The sequence below is a fragment of the Aulonocara stuartgranti genome (genome assembly GCF_965226115.1).
Source record: "Aulonocara stuartgranti genome assembly, chromosome: 14".
NCBI classification, from domain to species: Eukaryota; Metazoa; Chordata; class Actinopteri; order Cichliformes; family Cichlidae; genus Aulonocara; species Aulonocara stuartgranti.
Genome location: NC_138950.1, coordinates 32380751 through 32390848, shown reverse-complemented (window position 1 = coordinate 32390848; position 10098 = coordinate 32380751). Strand labels below are relative to the sequence as shown.

At 42.5% G+C, this 10098-nt stretch overlaps 1 protein-coding gene across 1 annotated transcript; it reads right to left on the bottom strand.

Moving 5' to 3' along the window:
- Positions 1–3294: 3294 nt before the first annotated feature.
- Positions 3295–6219, bottom strand: her13 (hairy-related 13). The gene is made up of 4 exons (XM_082504218.1): positions 5817–6219; positions 5460–5546; positions 5268–5349; positions 3295–4678 (listed from the first exon to the last, which is right to left on the bottom strand). Exons 1-4 carry the CDS (start codon positions 5904–5906, stop codon positions 4209–4211), a joined length of 729 nt encoding a protein of 242 aa, XP_082360344.1. The 5' UTR covers positions 5907–6219; the 3' UTR covers positions 3295–4208.
- Between the last annotated feature and the right edge of the window lie 3879 nt (positions 6220–10098).

The window sequence follows — 10098 nt, the reverse complement described above, 5'->3', positions numbered from 1 at the left end:
CTTTTTAATGTTTCTGCTAACACTTGAAACGAACGTGCATCAAAATTCAGTCATTCAACATTGCAAAATGTTGAATGACTCAAAATCTTTTTCTTTTTTTTTTTTTTTAAGTAGATGGAAGTTAAAACTTATCTTTGCGTTGTGTTGCCACGCTGACAGCTGAAACAGGCTCCAATGCTCCAGAGGTTGGATAAATGTATGTATGTATGTATGTATATATGTATGTATATATATATATATATATATATATATATATATATATATATATATATATATATATATATGCGCACTGTTTTCATCATGACACACTACGATTATTCAAAAATATCTTGAGCCTGTAAAAGTTCATTAATTTGAAGGGGACCTATGTTTCCTTATTTCCTGTCATAAACATGCTGTTACGGTGGTGGATGCTCATATTAAGCATGTCCAAAATGTTCAGTAATGAGGTCAGTGTATGTACGAGTAATGGCTGTAAATCAAAAGCTGAGACTTAAGAGTTTAGACTGCTCTTAACACAAAGGTTCTTTTTTCCTACTCCTGGCTCTGTATGATGTCAGGGAGAGTGGATACCCTAATACGTTCATCTCAGCTTCAGAGCTCCAACCACTTGCTGTTCAAACCTTTAACTTGCAAAGGGCAGCCAAGGAAACTGGCTTAAATGGAGAGAAGCTGAAATGCATCATTTCAGACAAGCAGGTGAATTTGGAGGGAAGGGAGGGGGTCTGTAACAATCCTCTATTGGAGCTGGAAATCTGAATAATTAGGTTTGATCGTAGCAGCATAAGGGCTGCAACGACATTTTGACATTTATTTTAAAAAGCAAATGCATAATGTGATAAATTTGTGTCTTACATGGGACACAGAGGCATCCCCCCCCCCGCCGGCTCATAAGAGGCGATTGTTCTCTCGAACAGTCAAAAACAGTTGAGAGTCCTGAGGGTGTTTTTCAGGGTCCCCTGGGGATCTGTTTCAGCACCATATGCTCTCTTCTGCTGTTGAACCTCTCTCACACCAACTGTTGCACTGCACTGACCTTTAACCTCAGAATTCACAAGCGTAGTCGCAAACCCACAGCTGATGTATTTGGTCAGATAAGTCTTCCTCATGACTGATCGCCTTCCCTCCCCTCAATGTTGTCGGCCTGTCAGCATAAAATCCGACCACACATTCACGATGTGTAATATCTGAATGGTACATGGACTGGTTCTTTTTTTTCCTACTGTAATTCAGCACTCAAAGGTGCTTTATGCAACTTTCCTCTTACACCCACTCACACCTGTTCATGCAAGAACTTTTTCTTTCTTTTTTTCCCTGTACAAGTGCTTCCAATATTCACACACATTCATACTCTGATGGATGCATTGGAGAGAAACCTAGGGTTAGTATCTTGCCCAAGGACAAAGTCTTAAGACTCAGCTTTTGATTCACGGTTGTTAATTGTATGTACACTGATCTCATTACTGGAAATATCTGACTAAAAATATACATTTCCTATGATGCTGTGAGTTTGCATCAGGTACGTTTTGGTTAAATGAAAGCTTTGGGGATTTCTGTGGAGTCCTGTGGTCGACAGAATGGGTGTGTGGGTGTAATTGAATGTGTCTAAATACCTTTGATAACATCTTAAAGGTGTGTTTGGGTAAGAAGCATACATTTATGGACTTAACTGTCTGAAACCAGATATGACTGGCTAACAGTCCTACATTAGACAGGCACTGGATTTATCATAACATCCCAGGTTTTGAGCTATTAAACATAAGTCACAAGCACAGAAACATTTTCTGTATATTGACTATCTTAAAGCCATTTTTGTGCTAGCTAGCTGATGAAACGGCCTGCTCCAAATTTTCCTTATTTTAAAAATAATTTGACCTCCCTCATCATGTTTTCGTTGAATCTGTTAGTTCACACAAAATAATACTGAGAGGAACAGAAATACCAGACAAAGGGGAGTGAAACTAGCACAAGTGTAGTTGTCTGAGTTTGATTCTAGTGTGATTCATTTGTTTCATTTCAACCTTTAGATCATAACATTGTTAGATCATTTTCCTGTTCCACACCTCCTCTTTCAGAGTTAGGAGGCTTTAGGGTTAGACTATGGCATTTGCAACGACTGGGGAAAGGAGTGCACTATGTCAAAAGATGTCCTCACACAGATATCCCTGCAAGTGTATATGTGTGTGTGCTGTGCCCTGGTGAAGAATCTCAGCATGCACTTGGACCATTTTAGTACCCCCCCCCCCCCCCCAAACCTCCACATACTTTGACGCTCCGCTGTCAAACAGTGGCTCAAAGCTTTGATCAGCTCCTCTTCGCATATGTTTCCTCCGACGCTCACACCCAGAGCCTCCAAGCCCCCATACTCCACCGGGGGTTGATAATTGGCCTGCCTCCTCCTCCAGTAATCCAGGATCATCAGACAGTGAACAACGTGCTCAACGTGCGGTTCCCCCACCTAGGTTATTAGCTGTAACCTAATGGTTGTGAAATATGACATGTTATTTACTTTTACGAGTAGAAACAGGTGCAAGTATCTTTATGGCTCTGCGTAAGTATACCTACACTATAATCATTCCAGTCGAAAATATCTTTATAGAAGTCTTGTGTTATATTTGTTTATAATTTCCGCTGCCCTTTCGGCCAGATCACTCGTTAAAAAAAGGCATTTTAATGTCAACGAGACTTTTTAGCAGTATAAATAAAGGATATATAAACATCACTTTGCCAAAAATGGATTTCAGCTGATTGTGGCTCAGAATGACTTGTTGTTGGTGTGATGACAGATATGTTTGACAGATTATGCGCCAGCAAGTCATTTATAGCTGTTTAAATGGGGGAAATCTTTTTTTTTTTTTTTTTGGCAAATACCGGAAATCACTTTCTGGCACAACACCCGACTCTTACTGCATGCGATTATAGGAGGGATGAGGGGAGTTGCCCCTTTGTGAGGACCTCCGACGGTGCGTCTGGGTGACTGGTCCAGACAGGATCTAACACGCATTTGTTAACACGGTCATTGTGACAGAGGTGAGAGCGAAGACACTTTCGGAGAGGTGCGACTGCTTTACGCGCGCGCATGCACGCACTGTATGAATCAATGAAAGTTTAAGTGAAGGACATACTTTTCCTTTTGAATGCACTGGGCTACTTATTCAAGTGTTTGGGTTGCTGTTGTTTTCAGAAACGGTTTGCTTTATCAGTATTTTCAGACACAAACACGTTGACCCAGTTTCTCTCTTCTATTCCAAAGCTGGAGTCACGTCAGACAAAGAAGTTTTCAGTTACGTTATTTTATTTAGAAAAATTCAGACATTTTATTCGCAAGACATTTCTAAACAGCTTTACAACATAAAATGGTCATTCTTAAAGGAACTACTGGTCCGATAAACTAAAGGAACCTCTGAAATGCAATAGAAATATTTATATTAATTGGGGCATCGCCCGACTTCTCAGTTTCTAGAAAGAGCTTTTCTCCTTGTACAAATCCTATTTACACTGAAGTATAGACCAAACAAGAGGGAGAGTCCTGCACTGTTGCCTTTTCTGTGCTTTGTTGGGTGTTGAGAGGGATTGCTTTTTGTTTCTCCAGGTGTAAAGACAAGTCACAAGAGGACTCAAAGCCAGGGTGTTACTACTGAAAAGAACAGGAGGGCTATTTTTCTGAGCCTCCAGCTGAAAGCGTAGCAGAGTGTAGCAGATCCCTCTGATGGCATAAAGGAGAATCCACTTTTAATTTGAAATATATATAAATGTCCAAAGTACTCCAGGAAGGACTTCTGATGAAATGTTCTCTTACATTTTCTGATTCCAAACATTTCCCAGAATTGGGGGAAATCTCTGTAAACTTGAATTCAGTAGTGACTGTGAAGAAAATCCATCTGCACGCCGGTATTCAGAATCACTGCAGAGTGATCAGCTGAGGCTTTTGTTGGTGCCTAAATTGGTCTCAAGAGAACAGACTTTAATTATTGGACATCAGTGCCATGAGTTCAGGAGGCCTAAGAAAAAAAATCCATGCATGTAGTCAGCCTTCTTAACCGGTCTTATAGGAGGCCAAAACTGGTACAGCCACAAAATCCTCTTGTATTGTAGGGTGGAATTTTCTCTTTCAGTGGGACGTGCTGTGTCACACCATAAAAATGAAAGCCCATAATCCCCCTTTCAACACATCCCAACTGTATTCCATCCAAACTCCCACCACTACTCTACCAAGGTCTCCACATAGACCAGGGGTAGGTCATGGTGGGCATACTGGGAGGCTCCCTGTTCTCCATGCCCTCTGTAGAGCTCTGGTTGTGATCACTGTCAGTCTCATCCAGGTCAGAGCACAAGTCTTCACTGGACATGGAGGAAGGGGCTGGGGAGAGGGCAGAAGATGACCCGCAGGAGAAACTCCGTTCACCAGGAGAAGTGAGAGAAGCGCAGAGTGCCTCGCTGCCTCCATGCCAAGTGCTGCTGCTGCTGCCCTCAGAAGTGTCCGTGATTAGATCCGTCAGCATGTCCTGCAGGTGGTCCTCATTCAGGGGCATGCACTCCAGGAGATGGTTGAGGAGCTCAGCTGCCACCGTCGCATCTATCCCAGGACAGCTGGACACAAACATGTGGACCTCGTGCATGCACTGGATGTAACCAGCTGCAAACCGCTCGTTGGCTTCTCGGTTTAGTGTCTCTGCCTCTGTGAGAGGAGAGACACGACTGCTCAGCATCCAAAGCATTGATAATACAAGACTGAAGAACTCCTACTTTATTGACTGCAGACACGTGACAGCTAAATGTTTCTCCTTCACTACACTACAATTACTTAACAGCTAAAAATGTTACTTTTCAGCCTTTTATGTGATAAAATATCACTTCCTCTTATAAGATAATTGCAAATTGCTCTAGCTCTACATATAAGCATGTTGATACAAACCTCCGATGGTGACCATTCTGCGGAAAAAGTGTTTTTTTTCTTGTAAAATACTGTATAAGATATTTAGATGAGAGTTAATGGTATAAAACACACGGAAATTGTAATTTAAAAGACCCCACTGAGCTCTTGTTTGCTCATCACTGTTTATATTTTTAAATCAAGCATTTCCTGACTCTTCACATGCTCTTTTATTAGAGCAGGGTGAAAATGTACCCCTGTCTTGCAATAATAATGAGAGTAATTCTATCGATAATGCAATACTCAAGCGTTTTATTATTTGGCACTCTGAGCGCTCAACAAAACAGATCTTTACTCTTTTATAGTTACACGGGCTGGATAAATTTGGGCACACCTTGTTTCCGGTTCTTCAGTATGTCCTCCACCTTTTTCACGGTCAGCTCCAGCACCTCTGCGTTCTCCATCTTGGAATGAAACTGAGGAAAGAAACCAGATGAGCACCACCAAGGCCACAGTTTACGCCTTCATTGTGGCGCAGAGCAAAAGTGAAACTCCAGTGCAGGAGCTGTGTGCGCTCCGTACTCACGTCTGTGTCTGCCAGCAAAGTCCGCAGCTCCTGCAAACTCTCGTTGATGCGAGCTCGCCTCTTCTTCTCCACCAGAGGTTTCCTAGTCTGCGGGAGCACAGAAAGAAAACACTTCAGTGACATGAGGAAAGAAGCACCATTCAAAGTCATAAGCGTCCACCTGTCCGCGGTTGGTGCGCAAAGGCAACCCAGCGTCATTCTTCTCTCACTAAAGCATGTAACTAACTTTGAATCATTGAGGGGTTCCTCTCAAACTAACCATCCCTGCCTCATAACTGTGCACACGCAGCGTTAAAGCGGCGTGACAAGTGCGTCACTGCCAAGTGTCTCTGGACAGTGCCTCCACCGGTCCCCCACCTTTCTATCCGCTTTCTGTATCCCGCAGTAGGACTCATCTTCATCTTTCACATCAAGTCCGAGGCCGTTTGGCCGAGCCGAGGGGGCCATGTTGGTTGGATCGCCGTTACTGTGGCTTCTCCCACCGCTGCTCGTACCTCCTGAGTGGTCCTCGAGGGGCAGCTGGCAAACGGAACCGGTTAGAGGCAGAAAAAAAATCGACAAACTCGTAGGCGAGGCGAGGCGCCCTCTGTTTATTGTGTAATCCTAGTCAGACGTGCTGCTGGCGCTGAGTGGCTGTTGTTAGTATTTATAGGGGCTTATTAACATGTGAAAAGGGGCTGTGCTGCTCTCGCTGGGGAACAACAGAGCGCACACGGTCGGAGCCAATGAGCGCTCTCCCCCTTTGTCTGCGGTCAGCCCAGGTCTGCGCCCCGAGGAGCTGGACTGGCTTTAATCAGACAATTTTTTGGGTTAGGGGAACGAACGTTCGTTTTTGTCCCCCTTTCAGTTAGTTTCAGTGAACTGCTCGCACTTATAATTCATCTGCACAAAACGAATCAGCACAGAGACACAGAGTACAGTGTTAGAATAGTGCTGTTTGTTTTTATTTTCGTTTTTGTTTGACTGTTCATATGTTAGAAGAAGCCTCAAATATATGTTTAACTCAAGACAAAAATGAAATTCTTCAGGCTGTCAAATATAAACCAGTCAGTTACTTATTCAAACCAGCCCAACCAAAATGATTGCAGCACGACGCTGCACCTACACCACATCGAGGCATTTAAACCCTGCCCCCGTCTCTTTTCTGCCCGACCTCTTTTCCTCTTTGCTGGCTTCTGTGTCCGAGCCTCAGCAGATTTACCCGTCTGTTTGGCGGATGTAACGCGATGCCTTCAGTTGGCAGCTGCTGCTGCTGGCGGCCCCTCGGCCAAAACTAAATCAGTTCGGGGAATTAAGGGCCCTTCTCCAAAGAAAGCGACAGGTGTTGGCCTGCGCCTCGTTTGTTCTCCCCGTTGTTGTTGTGACTTCTGATTTGTGCGCAACTGCATTCTCACATTGGCTGCTGTGCAACGTGGACGACTTTTTTTCTCTCTCTTTTTTATGTGTGTTCAAACACACTGCAATATACACATTTGCACAACTGTGAATAAGTCAAAAGCTGTTCTCATAATACCAATTTTGATGATTTAATTCGCCTGGAATTCGTTGGGGTGCTTTGCTGGTGAGCGTGCATATGGCGCATTGAGAGAATCCTCTGGCCTGGTTATTACATGTTTTGTTTACGTCATTTTTATTCAGATCACCCTCACAGCAGAGCAGAGTGGCTGGGTCAGCGTGCATCTGTGAAAGCTTCCAGGTAAATGCAGGGCTGCGTGCTAAGTTCGTGTTTTACGCGCTGTTTCCATAATTGCGCAGCAGCATTTCCGCTAAGACTGAAGCCCCGTGCCCCGAATGAATGAAGCCCTTCAGACCTTTGAAGTGAAGGGGTTTTTTTTGGCACCTCGCCACCCCCAGATCTCTTGTTCCAGAGAGCTTTAATGGTGTGGACTGTGGAGAGAGCAGCTGTCTCGGCTCGCTTTTGTTGGCGAGCTCCGCCGAGGGACCAGGCGTCCCCCTTTCTGTCTCCCTCTCTCCCTCTCTCTTCAGACCAGCCGCCTGGCTCCATGTGGCGGCCAATCACAGGGACTATAATAGCTGGGGAATGGGACACTCGCACGTTTGCACTTCTCAGAAGCTTATAATGAATTGCATCTTTATTAAAACGTGAATGTATGAGCCATCTCTGACACGTTTGTTTTGCTTCCAGATGGCACCCCCCCCCCCCCCCCCCCCACACACACACACACAACTCGTTTAGATCCTCACTGTATTTATCTGCTTCCCTTATTGTAATGTAGCGAACTCGGAACGAAGCTAATCAAGCTTGGCGACATAGCGTGAAGCATAAATAAGCTTGTCCTCTCATCTCACATACGCACTATACAATGCTGGCATCATTTATAATTACAAATCGTGCTAGCCAGACAAACCTGCACACAAGTGATAAGTGTTGGTGGGTACTTATCTATATGTCATATCCTCCCAAATCATCAAATCATAAAGAAACAATCGTTATGACTGAGTTGTTTTCCACAAACATACAGAGTTCAGGTGTATCCGGATAAAGTCAAATGGAACAAATATGTCGAGCAGCTTCCTCCATCTCAGAATAATCCACAGACCTTCTGCAAAGAGGTTTCATTGGAAGCAGTTCTAATAAAGAAACATTAAAAATGGCTCTCTTTTCACACTTCTTTTATTGCCATGACCTATTAGAAATGTCTTATATGAGGGGGTGGGGGGGATACCTCAGCAGAATTTGAGTTGCATACTGGAATCTGCTTTGCACAATTAGAGGTGAGACAGGAAACGGTTGTGTTATGATTTGGGTGCACTGACTGTAGTTATAGTCAGTGCAAATATATATATTAGGGTTGAGCAAAAGAAGCTCAGCTCTAATATATATTACTCACAAAGTTGTTTTAGCTCATGTTAGCTCATGTTGTCTATTGGCATGCTGTATAAAATGTAAATAAAAACAGCATGCAATGATTTGCGAATCTCATAAACTCACATTTGATTCACAAAAGAATCTAAAAATCATATCCAATATTTAAACTGAGAAAATGTACAATTTTAAGAGAAAAAGAAAAGAAAAGCTTGTTTTCAATTTGATGCAACATTATGTAGAAATGTTGGGACGGAATCATGTTTACTACTGTGTAGCATCCCTCTGCTTTTAACAACAGTCTGTAAGCATCTGGGAACTGAGGAAAGGCAGCTGTGGGACTTTTGGGAGAGAAATATCTCATTCTTGTCCGATTCTAACTGCAGTCCAGGGTCTTATTTGTCATCATTTTTTCCCTTTTATCATGCTTCAAATGTCTGCTCATCCCCTTGACTTGCTGTTGTAATAAGTGCAGTTGCGGTTTAGCGTTCTCTTGCTGAAAAATGAACAGCCTATCAGGAAAAAGAGGGTATCTGGATGAGAGCATGTGTTGCTCTAAAATCTGTATATAACTTGAGATGTGCAAGTTTGTCATCCACCTAATGCACTTCCATACCATCAGAGATTTTGAACTGAAAACTGACAACAAGCTGGATGGTCCGTCTCCTCTTTAGTCCAGATGACACAAGAATTTGAGATTTTTATTTGTTTGATCACAGAACAGTTTTCTACTTTACCTCGGTGGATTTTAGATAAACCTTGGCTCAGAGAAGATGGCAGAGTTTTCTGATCATGATCAGGAATGGCTTCTCTTTTGCACCATAGAGCTTTAACCTGAATTTGTGGATGGCACTGTGAATTTTACTCATAGATAGTAATTCCTGGAAGTTTTCTAAGGCCCTTGCACTTATTTCCATGATTTAATGCTATGCTTTATGAGGGCCTGAAGATCCAGTATTGATTTTGGGCCTTGTCTAATGCGCACATTTCTACACATTCTCTTCATGACATGATGTAGATGTAGATCATTACATATTTGAAATGATTGCAATTTTATATTCAAGAACTCTGAAAATGTTCCCCGATATGCAGAGGCAGTTTTTACAGATTGGTGGAACTCTGCCTCTCAAAGATGCTCTTTTTCTACCCAGTCATGTTATTGGCCCGCTAACCTAATGATTTCACATGGTTTTCCAGCTCTTTAGTGTTAGTGCCACTTACTTTTCTTTTTTACTTTACCCTTTTTTTAAAGATGACTGTCATAAAGTTCAAAACAAGTTAATATTTGTCGATAAAATTTCTCTGTTTAAGCATTTGATATATTTTCTAAGCTCTATTGTGAATAAGATTAGGGGGCAGATCACTGCATTCTATTTTTATTTACATTTTATGCAGCATGCCAGATTTTATGATATCCGGTTTGTAGATTTGTTGGTCCCAGGGTGTTCATGTTAGACATATTAGCTTACTGGGGTAGTGGAAATGAAATTTTGACATCTGTTCTCACCCCTTTATGAAAAGTCCAAATATTAGCTGCTTCTCTGTTCTGCTTAATCAGCTAAACTACAACTGAGCATAAGGATATGAGTCTATGTAGTACTTAAGTGTTTTCTTTCTGACTTTGACACGTTTCGATTAGGCAGTTGAGTTTAGCACTTATTTGACTTGTTTCATGTCCATTACATGACAATAGTCCATCCATGAATCCATTTTCCTAGTTTATCGCATCCAGGGCCACAAGAGGGCTGGAACCTGTCACAGTCGAATGCTGTATAATCCCTAAAAATCTTAATCCATATTACTGTAACATCA

Bases quoted from the DNA above. Each gene is read 5' to 3' on its own strand.
- her13 (XM_082504218.1), bottom strand. From the start codon at position 5,906: ATGGCCCCCTCGGCTCGGCCAAACGGCCTCGGACTTGATGTGAAAGAT. The intron at 5,547-5,816 runs GTGGGGGACCGG...GTGCTCCCGCAG, and splicing joins TACAGAAAGCGGATAGAAAG to ACTAGGAAACCTCTGGTGGA. The intron at 4,679-5,267 runs GTGTGCCCAAAT...CTCCTCTCACAG, and splicing joins ACTGAAGAACCGGAAACAAG to AGGCAGAGACACTAAACCGA.